This window comes from Cariama cristata, unplaced genomic scaffold, assembly GCF_000690535.1.
Source record: "Cariama cristata isolate BGI_N322 unplaced genomic scaffold, ASM69053v1 scaffold20437, whole genome shotgun sequence".
Lineage (NCBI taxonomy): Eukaryota > Metazoa > Chordata > Aves > Cariamiformes > Cariamidae > Cariama > Cariama cristata.
In genome coordinates, this window is record NW_009626305.1 from 1 (window position 1) to 21,697 (window position 21,697).

At 36.0% G+C, this 21,697-nt stretch overlaps 2 protein-coding genes across 2 annotated transcripts; one reads left to right on the forward strand and one right to left on the reverse strand.

Annotated features, from left to right (window-relative positions):
- Window positions 1-494: 494 nt before the first annotated feature.
- On the forward strand, window positions 495-1,668 carry FAM162B (family with sequence similarity 162, member B; the record flags this gene model as incomplete). The annotated part of the gene is made up of 3 exons (XM_009703991.1): window positions 495-671; window positions 1,293-1,401; window positions 1,570-1,668. Coding segments are annotated over 3 exons (385 nt in total), but the record flags the coding sequence as incomplete, so codon positions are not given.
- Window positions 1,669-5,126: 3,458 nt separating this feature from the next.
- KPNA5 (karyopherin alpha 5 (importin alpha 6)) lies at window positions 5,127-21,406 on the reverse strand. The gene is made up of 14 exons (XM_009703990.1): window positions 21,274-21,406; window positions 18,830-18,931; window positions 18,648-18,747; window positions 17,753-17,847; window positions 16,760-16,891; window positions 15,789-15,877; window positions 14,904-15,003; window positions 13,082-13,245; window positions 11,954-12,032; window positions 10,771-10,896; window positions 9,467-9,594; window positions 7,582-7,760; window positions 5,596-5,845; window positions 5,127-5,543 (listed from the first exon to the last, which is right to left on the reverse strand). The coding sequence occupies exons 1-13, from the start codon at window positions 21,400-21,402 to the stop codon at window positions 5,658-5,660; spliced, it is 1,611 nt and encodes a 536-aa protein (XP_009702292.1). The 5' UTR covers window positions 21,403-21,406; the 3' UTR covers window positions 5,127-5,543; window positions 5,596-5,657.
- Window positions 21,407-21,697: the final 291 nt, after the last annotated feature.

Here is a 21,697-nt window from a genome sequence, read left to right on the forward strand (position 1 = left end):
CTGTCAGGCACCGGCAAGGAAGGCGGCAGGGGCAGCGCGGGGGGTGCGGAGCAGGGCACAGCCCCCCGCAGCGTTCGCCCTCCCTGGCATTAAGCCCCGGAGAGAAGCGCTGCAGCCCTCGGCCCTGGCGCGGGCTCCCCTGGGCAGAACTCCCACGGGAAGGACCCCAGCCCTGCCCCATCCCACCACCCATCCTCTCTGAAGGAAAGCTAACGGTCTCTGGGGAGGAGAGCGTTACGAGCTCTTTACTCACAACATAAAGTCAATTCTTTATGCAACTATCCTTTTTATATGTATATGTAACGTATAAAACCATGACTGTACATGATGTATATTTATATTCTATATCTTATGAATATTCATATATAGAAAGCATTCCCATGTGATTTATGAAAGGAAAATAGAGCACTGCCAGCATTATAACGATCATCTTAAAACCTGTACTTCCAAGGGCTTGCAAAAAAACTTCACTGGAAGTTTTGAGGCAATTTTAGGGATACGGAGCTTTCCCGGAGGGCTGGCTCCCGAGGTGCGCAGCCCGCCCAAACGGGAGGGTGGCGGCAAGGGGAGCTGGACCACGGCACCTCGCTGGGCCCGGCGATGCCTCCGGCAGCAGCTACTGCCAAACGCGGGGCACTTCTCCTGACTTTTGCCTTGGATGACCAGCAAAGGTAATCACGGAGCTTGTTCTCGCTGCGGGCCCTGTGCTCCGGGAACAGCCAGGCGCCTGACATCACCTGCCCGCTTTAAATCAAGCTGCTGCTTTTCTAAAGAACTAAAAACTCTACTCGTAGCTGTCCTCACTCTGTTTGAATCACCGACTCAAGTATGAGTCCCTAGCCTACAGACGCCATCTAAACAGGTTAGATGTGACAGCAACTAATTTCTAGTTAATTTTGAATAAAAGGAACCTGCTTTCACTGCATATGGTCAACACTACACATGCTTCCTCATCTGTGTAATAAAGAAAACCCCTTTATTTTCCCTGTTTAAATAGAGTTTAAGGTATGATTTCTGGTGTATTTACCCCAAGTATTTAAAAGCAAATATTTATTGCATGAGCCGTATTTTTATTTTTTTTTAGCTTAAATCCATTAAATGTTGCTTTTCCACTGGAAATGGATTAGGGTCAGAAATCGGGTGGCACATAACCAATCACAGTAAGCTGAAGATGCCCATTTTAAAAGCTGATTCTATTTTTCTTTTTCAATTGTGATGTTAGGTCTGCGATGCTTTCAAGAAGAGATACTTCACAGCTTTGTAATGATTCAATTCAATAACTTTAATTGCAGGCCAGAGATGCTAGACAGGGCAAGAAACAAAGCTCGAGTTAAAGCTTGTTACATCATGATTGCACTCTCCATCGTCGCCTGTTTCGCAGTGATTGCCTCGGCTAAGAAGGTGAGTACCCCGCCAGCTAAAATGATGGCATTCTGTGAAATTCTAAGCCAAGAGCTTAGACCTACCCTACGTCCCGTCAGCCCTGGCTGTTCCTGAGATGGGGCAGCTTTCTCCGAGGTGCAGCCTTTACTCCTACGCTACTCTGAGGCGGATGTTTTACTCCGGCAGGCGGCTGCACGTCACGAGTCCTTAACAAGCTGGAATCTGGCAAAGAAGGCCCAGTGGCGGAAGGAGGCGGCGCTGGCAGCCGAGTCGAAGCCAAAGTAACTTCGGGCGAAACGCCGAACGTCCTCGGAGGAGGAAAAGGAGCGGTGGCTGACAGCGAGGGGCGAGTTTCACCAGTAACCGGACAACGGCGGCATGGCACCCGCTGGAACCGCTAAGGGTGGTTACAGGGTCACAAAAAGAGACGGAGGGTCTCTGCTTAGGGAGATACTCCTTCTTGCATATAATTAAAATTCGTTAGAATGTTTTGCATATGATGAGAAGCAGTAATTGATTTTCAAGGAGACGAGGTAGTTTCCTAAGAATGCCAGGAATGTTCAGTTAGGCATTTCCAAAATATATCTAAAACCAAAAAGTTTTCTGTCTGGTGCCAGTGCATAGTTTTTACAGGGCACAGCTCAGCCACTTTGAACTCATTTGCCTCAATGCTGTACTCAAAATGGCATTTGCGTTTCCTAGTTTAAGAAGCCACACTTATCGAAGCACTAAATAAATACAATAAACGCCTGTAAAATAGGTTTTATTGGTTTCTGTATGGTATTTGGAGATTTAACATTCCGTAATATTGCATACTACTCATATGTGTTCTGTTACAGTCGTGGGCCTTTGGCCTGGATTTAAAGATGCACTATTACTATCTGAATTTAATATAGGTAATTTAGTTTCCATATATTGTATGAAGATATTGTGCCGTAACTGAAATTTCTCATTCCAGATCTGTGAGGTCACAGTTAAACTTCACGCATCAATTGGCAGACCTATTATGAAAATCCTCTGTGGTACAATTTAACCAATTTAAACCAACTGAGAACTAACCATGCAGGAAAGACAATAGTGCATCTTTTCTATATTTTTTTTTTTTTTTTAAAGACAGACCCAACAATAAGTATTTTCCAGTTGCAAACTTGTTCTACAGCTAACTTATTTCTGTGCCAACATTATTACTATTTCTGATTGCTGCTAGCAACAGTGTTTAAAGCAAATACTAGAAAATGAAAAAGCTGTATGAACCAGTCCTCAGACAAAAGTGCAAAGATGAAAAAATTAGATATGATTCAGTGTATCAAGAGTAGGGAACTAAAACAAAAAAATTTCTTATGCTCTGCATAGTTGCATAGATTAGCTAGTTAGTATTCACATTTAAGCAGAACAAATGGTACCCTTTTAATTAAACCCAAAACCCTGTCTTTTTAGACAGGCTTTGTAACTGATGCGGCACTTAAGATTCCATATAAAATACCAAACTTAAAGAGATTTTTCTTCTCACACCTTGGTTTGTTTCTCCCCCCCCGGTTTCATCTGTTTTGGCAACATCCCCATATGCACGCCCCTACCTGCAAATGACTAGACCAGAGCTGACCTCAAGTCATCATCCCTGGTTTTATATTGTTCATTTATGTGCTTTTAACAAAGTGTGATGTAAACCCAGTGATAAAATAGGAGAGGCCATCCTGTATGTTTATCCTTTAAAGAAGAATTGGTTTTAACAATTTTAGGGTAAACCAAATGTTGAGTTTAAATAATGATTTTCATTAGCTGAAGTCCATCAATTTTAGTTCCCGTTACATTTAAATGTATCAGAGGCATGAAATACAGTTTATCTAAATGCGTAAAGTGCCGCCACTAACTGTTCACACATATAGAGTAATATATCCACACAACTGAAGACATTCTTTCAAAACAAATATAATACTTTAAATGTCCCCTCTTTTTGTCATTTTCAAGTCTTTTAATCAAGATTTTTATAATTCTGATTTGGTTTAAATTAGAGAGGCTTACAAATGCAGTTTTTACAGGGTGCTCCAAATAAAAAGCAGGCACAGCTGGTTATGTTATCAAAACAAGGTTGTCAGAAACAATGGAATACCCTGTTACCTGAATAAATTTCTTACACTAGAAGAACATTGAAATTCAGCATTGACGAGTAATCCTGGTAGATTTCCATGATTGTTACCCTGTACTTTGAACAGATGGGGGGGGGCAGGAAAGGAGGAAGGTCAGCATATGAAAACCTAAAACTATGAGAGTAAAAAGGGCACAAATACAATCATCTAACGTTATATTAAAATTTGGCAGCTGTACTCAACATGATCACACTATTCAAAACTGTTGTATGCTGTACAAATCTAGGTTTAAAGTGTCATTTGCTAAAATATCTCATTATTCAGAGTTCATAAGTAACAGCACTCCTATATACACTTCTTACACTTCTATCTTCTGGTAAAAAGACTTCAAAAAGAGGTTTCTTCCCTCTCAGTTACATCTTAGTCAAAACTGACCATTAATCTTAGAAAATCCACTTCAAGTCCACATGAAATTACAATATAGTAGATATTGCTGTAACAAAGTGAAACATCTTAGAATCCTAACTTGCATGTAAAAAAAAAGTCCAAATATAAAATGGTACTGTAAATGATACCACCTTTAACCTGTATTTTTCAGTGCATTAAAATATTGTTTAGTGACAAGCACAGTGCCATGGGGTAAGTCATTTGAAGTTTAAATTGCAGCTTTTTATGAAGCATGAAATGCCCTCCTATGTCAAGGATTTCACTTAACCCAGGAGTTCCATGTTAATACATTAATTACAGGTAATAAAAAATAATCATACTTCAGAGTTAACCCAAAGTATCAATTTCTCCAAATGAGATATACTACTAATACACCAGAAACACTACTTATATGCAAGTCAAAGCAGAGCATACATTTTTCTGTATTCAGAATTGTTAATGTAAATATTAGAATTCTGTTTCTTTTAGTGTTTAGCAGCAAACACTGTACATTGCAGAGCCTAAATATTTAGAGGATAATAACTTCTAGTTAGTTTTGGTGTCCACGTACTTAATGCTATTTACAGTACAACAAACTTATCCTTCAACTGGAAAGGAGCAATTCACTATTCATTCTTCACGGCAGTATTTCTATTGTCTTACCGAAAGAAAACCAAGTTAGTTAACGTAAAGAACAATTCAAGTGGCAGTAGCGTATTTGGTCAAAAAAATAACACCTACTGTCTAAACTTTTAAGCAGCTACTGTTCTAGGAAGGCAAACATTGCAATGTTTCTCAAACTAAAGTGGTGTTACCAGATTTGACCAGAGACAGCTGTCAACCATCTGCATGGTAAGCTGTGCAAATCAGCATCTCCCTCATTCACCATCGCAGCGTTCCTGCGGTAACTGCAGCAACTGCTTCCACTGCAAAGCACTCTACTTGGGGCTGACTTTTGATGCCATTTAGCAGCTTTAATTACAGAGCCAACATCAAATGACCAGCAAGCTCTCTGCTGACTCCAATTTGAAAACCTCTGAAATAGTCCTCTTCCCACATAATTCAGAAAAAGCTTTTTCATATATTCAGTATCATATTAGGTAATTAGCATTATATATGTCTATCTATTATGTCTTTAAATACATTTTATAAATAAATTCCAACAGTGTCTGGTAAAGTAAGTAATGCATAAAAGTTTCAGAATTTAAATAAATATTTTTCACATTCCAATTCAGCTTCTTACAAGCTCACCTTTATTTCATGCCTTAGTTCTGAAGCAATGTTTTTGCTTCAATACAAGAGGTAGATTTGATAGAGACTGGGCAAGTCAAGCCTACTGCCAAAAACGCAACTGTCGGTAACTGTATTGCTGATATGCAGTTTGAGACTACATGAAAAATTCAGAACCACTACCTAAAATCCTACCAAGTCTTAGCTTAACAGTTCTTGTTAAATCACATTTAATGCTTTACTTTAGACATGACTACTCACAGTTATTTTCTGTACATAAGAGATAACAAAAAACACAAATACAAAACAAACAGTTGTATCTAACACAATATATAAAAGTGCATGAGCTGCTTCTTCATCTATTTCTGCAAAACATGTTCAACTTTTCCTCTAACTTTGGCCATAAAGAAAAGACCTCTGGGGAAAAAAAAAAACAAAACAAAAAACCAAACCAAAACAAACAAAAAACCCAACAAAAAACCCCAAACCCTACAAGTGTTTACACTTTATGCTTGTCTTCACTTCAGCAGTTTACAGCTGAAACCCCTCCATTGGAGCCTCCTGCTGCTGAAACACAAACTGCTGTTGACTTTCATCCACCTGAGGTGCAATACTGGAGTCCTCCTCTTCAACACCAAAGTAATGTTCGATGAGTTCAAAAGCCTTTTGGTAAATCTCTTGGTTTTCATGCCTCTGAAGAAATTCAATTTTATCAAGTCCTAAATTCAGAACAAAACACTTTCAAAATCTAGTTGCTTAAATGAATGATGAATTCAAAGGGAAACAGCTTACAGTATAGCTTATAGTACAGTGGTCCTTCTTAGACAAAAAAAGGCAATCCCAAATCATCTCAATTCATTCGATACCATCAATTCTTAATTTCCTAACATATGTATTTCTAGTCTTCATCTTCTGCAGCATTTTCTACTCTCCAAACTAAATTTTAAAACTATGCTAAAAGAATATCAATTAAACTAAGGAGAAAGAGGAGGAGGCTGTAGCATCTACAAAGAAATATGCCAGGCATACAAAGAAATTGAACCCATACAGAATTAGGATAGCATAAAAATGTCTGCTATAGCAATTTCTAATATCCCCATTTCTTTTCTTTTACTCTGTCAGTCTTCCCCAACTCTAAATTCTATCCCCTACGACAGAGTCATTACTGGGCACAGTTTGGTGTCTCCTTTCAAATTTAAGATTTGAAGATACTATCTTCCCAAAAGTTTATCATTTGCAAGCTAGAGGACACAATCTGTGCCCTGCTGGCAGAACTGAGTGCTTGGCGGTCAGTTAGGTTGAGTCAAAACTCCCTTCTAGCTATTTAAGATAATTCCGTCTTCACTTGAGTTGGATTAATTAGGAAGAACTCATACAAACCCTTCTGGTGACTATAGTGGCCAAAGCAAGGAGGGTGACATAATTAGCTGTCTCCCCTGCTTGAACTTATACTCTACAGCTTCAGCAGCCTACGCTTAACTGGTAAAGAAAAAAAGAACCTAGACATTCAATAGCTGAGATTATGAACAGACTCAAAATGTGGAACAGAATAAATTCCATTGAAGTATTCAGTACTTATTCCTCTTACATATTAGATTGCTAAGTAAGTTTTCCAAGTATGCACTTATTTTAGAAATCAAACTCGGTAACAGGAAATTCAGATTTAAAGGCTGTTTTACAGAGAATTTAGTACCATCTGATCAGATATAATGTGGTCAACTAGAGTTGTTATTAGCAGTTTCTGAAACACGACTGTCTGCCAATTTTGTTTTGTCAGAGCTACAAAAAGATAACCCTCCATAAATAATGCCAGTTTCATTATAAGTCAGTTTTAACATTAATTTTGTTACATCAAAAGCATCTAGTAATGAAATTCCACAAATAGTCATTTTAGTTTTGATACTCTACCTTTACAATGCGGTTTAATTCAACAACTCTTAAAAGAAGAAACACAATAAAATATTTTCACAAATTTAAGTACAAACATTTAATTTTATGATCTGAAGTTGATTTTGCTATTGTTAATATTTACTATGCAAAAAGTGATCTGACTTTGGGAATAAGTAAAACAAACTCAGATCTCGCATCCCTGTTGGTAATGAAACTGTACCAGACAGGTCCATGTATCAAAGTAACAAAACTGTACTTAAGATTGGCTGATAAACTTATGCAAACCATGGCTCCAACAGTCCAGGACACCTGTGTGTAAATATTTCTGAGAATGTTTCTCTAGAGGGATATTTCATCAACAAACATCCACAGGTTTTCTGCATTTAATCACTTTTCCCACCATGTTACACTACTTAATTTATGATACTTTAATGTCCACTTATGCTTGAAGTAATTCTTATACTAAACTTACCTACAAATTTCAAAGTGGTTCACAATGGTTTTGTTTTTACAGCCTGAAATAAGGAAGTTCAGGTACGCAGCTTTACAAGAAGTAATTTCTTACCATATGCTTCCTCTATAAGGGCACAATAAGGATTAATGCCCATTCCATTTTGCTTAGACTCTTGTTCTCCAAGACGCAGAATATTTTCAAGTCCATTTAAGGCCACCTGTACTATTTTTGAATCCATCACAGTCAGGAGGTCACAAAGAGGCTTGGTACAACCTAGTGCTACCAAATACCTTTATAATAGCAGAAAAACAGAGGGGAGTGAGGGGAAAAAAGAAGGACTGATAATCCAGCACATTTATTATGACATGCCAGTCTATCACTATTGGTCCCTAATTTTGCTAAAAAAAGTGGTTGAAAAAAAAAATATTTCTAAAACATGCAACAACACAAAGATAAGCTTAGTCTGAAATTGAGTAAATATTCTGATTTATCCTAATGAGAAAATTTAACATGCATATTCCTAACAGGAGTGTGGAATTTGTAGTCTTTTCAACTCCCTTTCATTTACACTCTTCAGATGGGTTCAACTGAATATAAGAGAAAAAGTTAGCTTTAGCAGTAAGTTCTTTTCTCAGACATTTGAAATTTTATAGCAGCAAAAATATCGAGTAAACACATTAGAGACAGATAAGAACACTGGACACCGCTCTGTGCTAACACAGTCCCACTAGTAGTCCGTTAAGATACTAGCATTACCTAGTACAAAGGGAAGGACATAATTGTAAACATAATAAAATACTGGGATTCCGAGTATCCTATTCCTTTTTCCAATTTTGAACAAAATTGGCTATGAACTTTTGGAAGTCAGAACCTGCATCCTTGTTTCTAGTGTGCAAGTAAAATGAAAGACAGTGATGTTTGCCTGCATCAAGAAGTTGCTTAAATACAGTTTATTTGGTGGTTTTAAATCATCCTGCAGTTGGCCAGTAGTACCCTGAGGACATTAAAAGGGTTAAAATTTCATGACACAAATCATGTATCTGTATTTTGTGACAAGAAGCTACTTTTATGGTATTACATGCACATTTACTATGTGAAGAAGCTGAATATTTATTTATTTAAAATATGCTACATTTTAAGACATTACGTTATGCAAGCAATCAAAAGAAGAGCAAAAAAAGACCATCAAACTTTCCTTATCTCTGATAACACTTCGTGGTTGTAAGTCAACCAGGATTGCTTACATTTTAAATAAATAAGCATGCACTTATTGCAACAGATCTCCCGAATGCACTGGAAGACTTATCACATCACTTTCAGTTCTGGTTTCCAGATAATACACTGTCATTTATAAATCCATTTATCAACTACTGACTCAAACTGGTCACTATGCTGACAGTACTCAGAGAAACCAGAGAGTATTTTATTCTAGTCATTCAAGAAGTCCAATCTTTGCAGCACATAAATAGCCACTGACAGCAAAATTTTAATCAAACTCAATTTTGAAAAAAGAGTTTAGATATCTGCTTTAAAATAACACAGATAGTGACTTTAAAAAACATAAAGAAATCACTAAAGTTCCTGAAGTCTCTCTACCAAGTCAGAATCCCACTGCACAAGTTTTCTCAACAAAGAATTTGTTTAGAAACTAAACTTTCTCTCCCAAAGTTTTCTGTTTTCAAACACTGAAATTGTTCATTAACTGTTCCAACTGTGTCTGACAATACAATATCAACTCTGGAAGACAACCCTATGAAAACTTTAGGTGTACTATCACTGAAACAAAGCAGTACTGCTCAATTCATTATTAAATCTATTGCATATACTTCACTCATTTTTCTGAATTTCTACATGTTTAGTCCCTGTACAGAGTTTCAAGCAATTACAGTTGTGTTTAGGATTTTGTTGCTACATTTGTCAAGATTCAAATGCAGAAATAAAAATGCCTTTGAGAAGATACTTAGGCAGAGAAAATAGTTAACATATACAAACTTACCTAATCTGTTCAGGGGTTCCTCCTGATGTTGCATTAGTTATGGCCCATGCTGCTTCTTTTCTAGTGCGAAATTCAGCTTTTTGAAGAATCTCAATCAATATTGGAAAAATATTTGCATCTATAACAGCCTAAGAGATGAAATTGTAATAATTTATGATAATTAATAAAATTTAGTATATACAAAAAACTTTAATACCCTTCACTACAAGAGTCAGTGATGCCTGTTGATATCAAAGCCAACAATGTTTTATTAGAAGGTACCACACAAACTAGAAAAACTAAACTGAAATTCAGAACAATTCCAACACTGCACTGCAGCAGCCATTAGAGTATCTTCTTATTTGATTTCTCTGTCTCTGGTGGACAGAATACTGCTTATTGGATAGGCCCATTTAAAAATCATATGGCATAAGCATTAAACCCGAGTTTTTGAACTAGAGATCAAGCCTCAGACCAAAACTTCACTTTGTCCATGTTACTCATGTTTGCGGTCTCCATAGAAAGACTATGTCTATAACTGGAAACTGTATTATGTATTTCAAATGACATCAGGAAGTAACATTTTTATCTCTAATTGAAGTAGAAGGGGAAAAAAAATAATCCTATTGAACACGTACTCCGATTCAAAATTCTCATTTTTATTGACCGGAACCTTTTATCAGGTAACTCCAGACACCTGGAGCAAGAGTCAGGATTTAGTAGTTTCCAAAAGAATACAACTCAGTATTGATGATATCATGCAGGTTTTTTATTCAAGCAAAATGTTCAACATTTCCAAACTTCTACAATTGTCCACTTTTCACTGGACTAATTTGTGCAAGATATTTTGTTTCAACTTTTAAAAAACAAAAAATGCTCATTATTTTAACATGTATATTACAATGCAGAACAAAATTATAGAGAATATATCAGTAGATGCTCCCACTGGGAAAAATAACAACTGTGATACCAGATCTAAGAGAAGTATCCTTTCATTCGTTTTATAAGTATCAACCAAATCCCTTTGAGAGAAATCAATCACTTTCTCTAGTACAAATCATGACAGCTATTTTTAAAGTATTATTTTTTGAAGTTATTTGTAATAACCTTTCAAAATTTAGAAAAAAACATTTAAATTAGGTAAAATTATAGACAGTTAGGACTAAAACAAGTAATGCAGAGTCAATGTAGTACCTACTTATTTCTCCTTGTGAAGGAAAAACAAGTGAACTAGTAAAATGAGAACAAAACCAACCAAGTAATAAATATACGTTATATATTTATGTAATATTTATTTATGTATTTATATAACAAATATACTTTACCTGAATCTGAGCTCTGTTTCCTGCAGTAATATTAGAAACAGTCCAGCATGCTTCTTTTCGAATAGATTCCTTGGGACTACTAAGCAAGTGCAAGAGACAAGGTAACGCAGAGCAGTTTAGAATCACCTAAAAAAAATTTGAGAATTGAAAATTGGGTTGTACAATATACATACACATATATATAGCCTTGTGCAATATACACATATCTATATAAAAGCACTTTGCAGATGACTTCAAAAGATTTTGCAACAAATGTATATTATACAAAGTATCAGATAACACCCTGCAAAATTAAACTGTTCAGTGTTGTAGTGTGTGAACAGACAATCCAGCAATTTGAAAGAATCTGTCCTCAAATTCAGACCAGAAGACTGACAACAGTAAGACTAAATAAGGATGCTTAAGGTTAGAATACGAGTAACTGAGAATAACTGAGAAGTGTAAATCTAATTTGTACAGTTATTTGTTCATTTGGGGTTTTGGGTTTTTTTTGGGGGGGGGTTGGTTTTTTATGGTTTTTTTGTTTGGTTGGTTTTTTTTGTTTTGTGTTTTTTTTTTTTTCAAGACAGATGTTTTCTACTTAATTTCTTAGCAAAATCCTCTCCTATAGTGCTCACAACAAGTTATGTAATTAATTTATTTCCTTATTTTCTCTTTACACTACTTCTGTCAGCCCTTCAGGCACAATTTTCCTTTAAAGCAGGATCCGTCTCAGTATTTCCTGCATTGCTTCAAACTCAATTCCATTACCTAAAATTAAAAAATAAATCTTTAGAACAAATAGCACCAGTAAGACTATCACATACAAATTCACAGACAAATCAAGTATGACCGCTGTGCACAAGTAAAAACTTTGACTGCATTTGAAGACTTAAAAAAGGCAACAACAATAAATAATTGAACCCCCACTAAGGAGGGGGCGGGGAAGGAGACGGAAGGAACAGTCAAAGTACCATACAGGAATGAAGCAATCTACTACATACAGTGCTGTAAAAAAAATGTTCATTCTTGTAGTAATTTAAAGTTTAAAATAGCAGCCTAAACTGTCAAATTAACAATATAGATTTGTACAGAGCCTCTTTCACTGATATGTGCAGATACCTGTACTGGTCATGTATTTTGCCAAAATTTTTTGCAAAATTCTGGCCTGCCAATTCATTTTTCTTAAAACAACTAGTCTTACCTGTGTTTGGATATCATCCCCAGTAACAATATTTCCAACTGCTCTTAATGCAGGGGATACCACCTTGTAATCATTATGCCTGGAGACAAATATTAAATCGCTTGATATTACCAAGTGTTAAACTGTAATTTTGCATTTTCACTGAACAAAGGTTTACTTCAGGTGCTAAATTTTTAGTTAACAGAAAACACTGCATTACTTCTTACACTTTCCCCCCTATTCAGCCAAATTTGACAACTGCAAGCCCACATGAATTGCTGATTCAAGGAAAGGGCATCTCTATGGAACACCACAACTTAGAGGCAGATTCGTTTCACCCAGCTCAAGTGTTATCTAATACAATACTGGAACCTGCATCATTCAATAGCCACAGAAACAAAAGGAGTGTCATTAGCTGTACACTAAAACTTAGCAGCCCTCCTTTGTAAGTGAACTTCCCCCTTTTGTAAGTCAATAACCCTAGAAGCCAGTACATGAAGCTCATATTCAAATGTCCAAGGTGTGGGTGAAGGACATCTACTCAGCTGTCCTAAAGCTTCTACAGAAGAGAAAGCAACCTCACCCTCTCCTGACAGCTGTACAAATGAGCTTTTCACAGGGAACTGTGCTGAGCTGTCAGCACTAGGAACTACTATCCCTGATCTATTCTGCAGTCCCCACATGAAAGGGATTTAGTCTCCCTTTCTAGGAAAATAATGAACCACAAGCCTGCCTCTGCACTTCACTGAGTCCGAGAACTGTCTGTATTGCAACTACATCTCCTAGAAAGGTAAGTAAACAAAATACAACAGTGAAATTTAAAAAAATAATTAAATAAGCTGAGAAATTAATTTACAATTCAAGATTGGTCTTCAGTTTTCACCTTTCTATTCCTCCATGTAAATGAAATCCTACATTAAATTTCAAAGAATAAAAAGGAATACTTTGGAGAAAACTTGTGTTCACTGCCAGTCTCAGGAAATCATCCCAGGAGCCAAGCAACCTAGCAAGCAACTTAAACGGTTTCAGATACAATTCATGTTCATCACTTCTCACAAAATAAATTCAGGCTTGAGGTGAGAAAAATCAACTCAATTTGAATTCATTAACAGTACTGGAAGACACTTATTTGGTGCAGAGAAGACTTACATAAGCAGCTCTACCAATCTTCGACACACTCCAGAATCAATAACAGCTTGAATTTTATCATTGGGACCATCTGAAAGGTAAGAGAGGGCCCAGCAAGCATCTGCTAATACATCCGGGTCACTGCTAAACAAAAGTCTTGATAAAATATTTAAGCAAGGAGCAACCTAGGTTAAAGAAAAACATTGCATAAAATTAGGTGTTTCATATTTTTCAAGTTTCAGAGAACATTCTGCAAAGACATAAAGGTGCAAAACTCTTTACTGCCAAAACACATGAGCTCATTAGCGAATCAGGACCTAGGTGGAACACTTCCTGATTAAACTAGATATCCAATTCAACCCGGCAAATTGGATAAATTCTGATTCACAGCCTATTTATTTACAGATACTACATTAGGTACGTAATTGTCCAGCTTAAACAAAAAACATCTGTTTTTACAGGTAACCAGACAATCAGGAATTACTGATGGTTTTTTGAATCATTCAGGTAACAGAATTTCAAAGTTAGTAACAGTTTTTGATATTGCTGTCTTTGTAGGAGTACTGGAGGTTATTTCTAATAATCAATTTACAATTGCTTTACCACAAAGAAACTCAAGAGAAATTCAGAGGACTTAATGTTCACTGAACAAAATCAAAGAAGCAACGGCTGACTTCAGTTCTCAGTGCAAACGTAGTCTCTGGCCTTAATCTCCTACAAATTCCACACAGACAGAGCCAAATGACCTAGACCATCTTAACGCCACTTGGAACCTGACAGGTTTCAACTGTACAGCTTGGGAATTTCATATTCTCTGTAGAACTTAATTCTTTATCTTACTTCAGTTATGCAATTCAGCCTCCTTTACAAGTCCAACTGTTCCTATCGCAAAGGGCAAAAAAGCAAAGGAGCTATTCTCATTAGCAGCTGCCTACAGGGCACCCTTTTCCACTGAAGTTCTAAGTGTTTAAGCAGCAAGAAATCTTCTTGTTTTTTCACTACCAGAACAAAACACTACTCGAGGATATAACTTAGGCAAAGCAATTGTGACGTGATTGATTACTTGACATCAGAAATCTCCCCTTTTTGTTAATACCTCTCCAAGAATTATTAAGTAGCAATAACATTAATCACTACCTCTTTGAGTTAAGCTTCAAAGCATGTACGTTCTCCCCAGATTATCTTTAATGATCATTTAACCTCAGTCTCTTCTACCAGAATATCCAATCTTCAGTTCTTTAAATCTTTAATATCATTAACCTTACCAGAAATTAATTTCACACTGAAAACAACGAGCTAATACTCCTACTACCCTCTACAGTCTTCCTGTCTTTATAACCACATACTGGAGAGAGCAGGAAGTAAAGGGGAGAGCATATACGCAAATCACCTCTGTCATCATAGTCTGATTTAACTGCATCTGACAGAGCAGGAAACTCAAAACTTTATTCCTGCAGCATGGATTTGCAATCATAAAGTAAACAAACAAACAAAATTTAAAAAGCTTCAATCATAACTCACATCCTCTAAGCAGATGTGGAGAAAATACAGCCCCAAGGGGTTTAGTGCTGAATGTATTATTTGTCCATCACTTAATACCAGTGAATGGCCATTTGCATCTGACTAACTACAATCTCAATCTTTTAAGTAATTTAATTTTATTGCTGATAGGTGTCAAGTAGATGTTTTTTTTTGCAGATATAACAGATGGACCTGTGTGATTACATTAAAAAGATAAAATTCGAGTCTATCTCCAGATTCAAAGATTCTGTGTGTTATAACATATTACAAACATAAGTCTTCTTCAGCTTTCTGATTTCTCAAAATGAACACTTTATTATACCTTACTGAAGTCTGGAGGTGGGTTCTTTCCTCTACAGAGATTTGAGAGAGCCCAGACTGCATTTCTAGTTGTTGTAAGACGATTTGAATTTGTTAACAGTCTGTGAAAGAGAAACAACAATAATATTGTATTTAAATCTTACTGAAAAGGTATTTTTATGTCTATTATTACCAACAGTACCTCAAATCAGAAAAAGAAATCCTATTACTGGACACTAGCATCAATTTATTTCTCTCCATAGCTTACATGCTGCAAATGTTTTCTTAGAATCAACTGAATCTGAACTGATTTTGCACGGACATCTCATTCCCAAGTCAAGTATATATGCGTAAAAGTAAACCATTGCTCATATGAAAAAATCATTCAACTAATCTTTTCTGAGGGTTTTCAGAAGGAGTTGGGACATGCAACCCTCCCTTGAATTAACTTTGATGTTTTCATTCAGAGAATGCAATTAATAATAATAAAAATAATTCCATAAAAAGTTACAACTTAAAAGATCTTCTAAAAAAATTAACACTTTACTGTTTTTTGCTGAATGTGAAAGATTCAACATCTGAAAAATCAGGTTCACTTTCAGATATATACCAAAATGTCTAAAACTGCTAATCTTTTAAATCCTCGAGGCAGGTAATCACATTCTCCTCTATTATTTTAAGCTATTTTACAAATGTTTTAAAACATTTTATTGTTTTAAGATAGAATAAATTGAACAAAATTTGTTTTGTGTTAAGTTTTTTCCCTGTGATGAAGCTATGTAACCTCCTATTGTAAGCATATAGTAAATGCTGGAATGATATTCCTAGCGAAGAGAAATTTTAAGTTTAAATTTACAGTTATCTATACCTGTACATTATAGTTAGAGTATTCATTTACAATACTTACTCCAAGAGGGGTGGTAATATTCCACAGTTTAAAACAAAGTCTCTGCACTCTGCATTATCACCAGCAATGTTACCAAGAGCCCACACTGCCTTAAAAAGCAAAGCATCCAAGTGAATTTATACATGCTTGCAAATCAACTTTTAGAGATCATCTATAAATTTTTACAGCAAATATTATAGAATAAAAAAGTAGTATCATTCCAAATATAAAATTTCAGAAGACTATTGATTTCTGTATTGCATTTTTTGTGAACCCATATAAAGTCAACTACCTACACTTGAAGTCATCCTTTCAAGGAAAGAAGGTCTTCTGTTATGAAAATATGTTTATTCATATGCTTTTCAATAAAAACGATGCACACATTCTTTTCAATAGTTACATTTGCTCACTATGTGTAATAGATTCAACAAAACTGGCTCAAAGTTGCACACAATGTATGAGGAATACAAAAGTTAAATCATGAAGTTTCACTATAAAAACCTTCAAACATGCTAAATAAAAGCCAGTAAATTACACCCTCTCTTAAACAAAAACAAAAGCCCACACCAAACAAAGTTCAAGAAAGTGTTAGTGAGGACTGTAACATAGTAAGATGGAAGAGCAGAAGGATATAGGAAATAAAGCTGCAAGATAACTTAGTGAAAAAAATCCACATTGTTTTCTACTATATTATTTCTATTATGGTGTTTTAGATCCTGTCCACCTGTAAATGCCACAATGGAAATGAGGTGCTTTCTTCAAGTTACTCAACAACATGGAATAAAAAACAGGTTCAAAGAAACCTGAAAGAATCAGAGGAAAAAAAACATGCGGGAAAAAATACACCAAAGGTAAATTTTTATCTTCCTGGAGTCAGACCAACGGGCTAGTAGGCAAATGGGGCTCAAAACCTCTCTAACCACACACACGCCAAAAAAGACATTCATAAATGAATTTTAAGTAGTTATAAAACACCTCAAGAAAACAGTTACCTGCTCCTGTACATCTTCATGTTCTGAACTAAGCAACTTAATAAAAATTGGAACAGCTCCAGTTTCAATTACAACTTTGGTGTGTAGAAAAGTTCCAGATGCTATGTTTGTCAAAGCCCAAGCTGCTTCAAACTGTTGAGGAGCATGAAGAAGACCATGTTAAACCACTGAGCAGTAAAGCTTAAATTAATGAAAGACAGTCTGACATGAGAGTTGCAGAGGTTAATTTTCCAACTTTTTTTCCCTTCCACTGAAATGCAATTATTACTATTATTGTACTTTCTATACAATAAAATAATTGGCATTGACAAAATGTCTATTTAATAAGAACCTTCAGTATCTGAATTATTTGGCTCACAGCAGTAACTCTAAGGAAGACTTCAAATCTCTATGAACTAGTCCAAATCCCTTCTGTTTACTCTATATTAAGTTTAAGTTAATTCTTCTAGTACGAATGTACACAAGGCCTAAATGCCGTTCAATGGGCTACCACAAGTAGATAGAACTAGTTACTCCTATTGCTAATTAGAAAAATCTTTGAAAAATATATAAAAGTGTTTCATACAAGCCTTTCAGTTTCCTGTATTATTTTTTTCTTTTCTAAGTTTTCAACTGAAAAGTACTACAATATACTCAACACAAGCAAAACAGATTCTGCTCACACATCAGTGCTGATGATTTTATTATACCACTCTGGAAATCCTCTTGGATACTTTCTGCTTTCAACATTCAACTATTTGACCAGCTGAATGCATAACCCTAAAGACTACTACGAAATTCACAAGAGACAAGGCACAATTTCAATGGTAATAACTGACATTTTAGACAACTAAAATGTACGGCTTCGGTGGCCAAAAATAATTAAATTTGGTTATTAAAAAAAAACCCCACACCCCTAAAAATCCCAAAAAACCCACATGCTTTCCAAAGTTCTTTTGGGGGGGGGTGTTCTAATCCCATTCCAAACCCCCAATCAGTACCAATTAAACTCACTTGCAGAGTGTAATTCTCATTCCTCTCTAGAAATTTCACAAATCTCTGTACTACTCCCGGTTTTTGTATGACTTCATCTATAGGTGGATTAGGCTCTAGGGAATAAAACCAAACATATTTGTGTAAGTCTAATAAAAAAGACCAAATAAATTACTTTTTCAGTATAACACAAAACATGAATATGATTCTCAGTTCTTGTAATTTTTAGCATTCAATGATTTTAATCTCAAATGAAGGAGATAAACTTTTCACCTTAGAAGACTGCAGGATCACCTCCATAAAGTGCCACAATTTAGTAAACACCCTATTATGTATAATAATAGTAACACGTATTATCATCCATTGGCATGTTAGTAACACGTTACAAAACACTGTTCCCTCAATCAGTAGCTCAGGTCAGCATAAGAGCAATTATGATTAAATACTACTTTAAATGGCCAAGCATACCTTTACCTATCATGCTACACAAATACTGGCATTAATTTAAGACTGCATGTCTTACAGTCTCAACAAAAACAAGTTACAACTGTTCTTTGGCAGCCACATAATTTTTCTCCCCTCAATTACAGAACAAGAATCAGAAATAGAATCACTGCAACAAGTACTGTAAGTAATGTTAGTGTGCAGTTAGTTATCACCCTGGACACTTCAACCAAAATATCCTTGCTTTTGTTACTTTGTCTGAGAGACTTAACATTAGAATAATGAAGCTTTCTGTATTTAGCCATTAGGTTGGAAGAGATTTGGCATGATTTCTCTATAAACAGAACTAGAAGTTTCAGCAAGCTCTATTTTAAAGTAAAACAAAACTAAAGGTTAACTGACTCTCTATGACTAAATTCGTAATAACAACACAGAAGGAACAAAAAAAAAGAATCAGGCAACATTTACGTACCTTTAGACAGCAATTTTCTGAATTTCTGAGTTGCTGTGAGTTGCTGATCAGGATCATCCGAGAAAATCATCTGCACCATATCTACTGTAATAACTTCCTCCTAAAAATGAAGGGAGGATTTCTTATGTCTAGTACTATGCACAGCAACAGATAACATTCTAAACACGTTCTGAAGTAATTACCTCTGGAATAGGTACAGTAGAGCTGACATCAGGATCCTGAATGGGACTTTCTACCATAGATTCCTCATTTCCCGGGAGAGAAACATTTCGGCGCTTAAACAGCTAAACAAAGAAGAAACTTTTGTGAGACATTAGAACTTGCCATAGAGTGGGTACTGACGACATACACTTGAAGAGATGCTTTCACCAATACTAATCAAAGTATTTCAACTACTCACCTTCCTACTCATCCATGCAAATGGAATTCTACATGAAAGTTTAAAGAACATAAAGGAGAAAAGCACTACTATATCTGTATCTTGATAAACTGCACCGCAACACTTCAGACACTTAAAAACTGAAGTTCTGTTTAATTAGCAAAGATACATAAATTTTTCCACATGTAAGAAAAAGAAGACACAGGTCTTTTTACTTTTAGTCTTTTACCCTTCATAATTAGTATTTATTTTTTAATGGTATTCTACAAGCTACTTTCTCCTTTTTTAGTTTATAGGCTAAAATTATCAACACAGAGCCAATGTTCATGTTTCAGCACACTGCATTCCTCTCCTCAACAGAGGGTCTAAGATCTATGTACTGTCTTTGCAAGACAATTAAACAGCACCTATATTTCGTATGTTTCTGTTTTAATCTTTCTGCAACTGTATTATTTTAATATAGCCAGAGAAAAAATAGTATAGCTTCAATGTGAACTTTCAAATTATGTAACATGACACATTCTCTACATCCAAAAACTGCTTTACAATTGGCTGCATGCACTGCCTATTCTCAAAACACATAACTGCACTATAGTATTTAATAAGCTATGTTTAATGACTCCTTCTTCATTTTCTGGCATACAAGTAAAACATTAACATTAGCCTATTTTCTTCTAGAAACCAAACCTAAATTTTTATCTTTTATCCAGCACTACACTTAAAACTACTATAATTAACAATTCTAAGAATATTACGTTCGTATCTTTAAAAATAACTGCTAGAATCTCAGTCCATTAACTAAGATTTCACCTGTAAGCATAATAATGAAACCTCCTACTAAATCCTGAAGATATTGTCCTCTAGGTGTCTACAGACACCTCGATTTCTGCTGTTGTACATGCCCAAAACTGCAGAAGTGACTCCATGTTTACATCTCCCCATATTTCAAACAGGCTCTTAAAACAAGGCATTCTCTCCCTTGCTCAAAACACTTCTGGACTGGGCACAATCCTGGACACAAAACAACTACAGAATCCTGGATGTAAACAATGTTTAATTCCATTTAAACCCACAAAGGAAGAGGAAACAGCATTCCTCTTTTGGAAGACCAGCCATTCTTTCTAGTACTCAACAAGGACACAGAAGCTCTTGGTTGAAACATATAAACTGTTATTGTTTAGGATCATAGTCTATCTACCAAGCACAATTTCTTCTGGAGCAGAAAGTCTCATCTCCCTGCATAAACTTGTTCTCCTCAGTTCACGAAGAGTTGAAGAACACCAGTCCAACAAATTAAGATCAAGGAGAACATAACAGTATTCTCATTGTTACAACAGTCAGCCTGGGAGAGGAAACGTCCATTATTTTTATTGTTTATCTAGGGAGTATTTACTACAAAATACACAAACAAAACTTTCAGCAGGAACTGCAATGCAGTTACCCATTCACAAGTAATTGTGCCTCATACTACTTCTTACTCTTACCTCTCTGGCCCAACTAATTTAAATTCTCTTTCCATGCAGTAGCACCACTTTCCCAGGAGAAGGGTAAGCATTCCCACCTCAGAGAAGACTGTAGATCAGTGCCTGGGACACTCTCTAGGTTGTCGGAGACAAATTCAGCCACTTTAGACCAAGCAGAAAAACGAACTACATTCCTTACTTTCCTGGCAAGAAACTACTAAACATTTTGGGAAAAGGAACTACCACAAACCATTAAATTATACAATACACCACGTACTCTGATCATTAAAAATTCAATGAGGACAACTGCAAATGTTATATATAATAGTGCAGAGATCACTAATTGGTAGCTACTCTACTAAGTTACTGTAGAAAAGCCCTTGGGCAATTTGAAGTATGGCTTCTAAGATGAAAATAATCCTCTCCTTTCTAACAGTACAACTTTGGCCCAAACTCTGGAAGAGAATGCAAGGTTTCTAATCCTTCCTGGAAATAAGAGTGTCCTTTCAGCCCAGTCTTACACATTTAAACCCAGACTAAGGATTAAACTTAAGACACGGGTCTCTCCTCTGTGTGTCCTAGTGACTTAAGAGGACTTCTGCTCACTTTTTGGTTTATGATCCTATCGAAAGGTGCCTGGTGCTCCCCAAGATCACACAGAAAACAGACATTCAACCTGGCCCTCTGGATTCTGCTCCACAGGAAAAGTCTGCTCAAGTCCTTTCACATATCTGAATTCAGCTTCACAAGCACTGAACAGTTCACAGTTCACCAAGATACTTACCTGTTCTTCCCTTTTCTGTTTCCGAAGCTGGATTCCTTCCTCCTCTCTTCGTCTGCGCATTTCTTGGGGATTAAGTGCGTTATTCTTGTAGCTTTTCATTCTGAAGTTATCTTTACCGGGGCTTGCCATGTTGTCTATTAAAAAAAGAAAAATTACTCCAAAAGGCCAAACCTTGCAAGGCAAACCTGCCACCTCTTGTACCACAAAAGTATCTACAGCTGCAGCTATGTATTCCTGTAGCTGCTTGCAATACTCAGTTCATCAACAAAAATCTCAAAGGTATAAATCAGAGAAAATCTTTGCCTAGACAGGCATTTCTAAACTGCAGATTAAACTACAGTTCATCTCAGGGATCAGATACTTCATTTAAGGGTGTAAGCAACTGCAAAATGAAATTACAGGTCTTATGAGCAAACTGAAAACC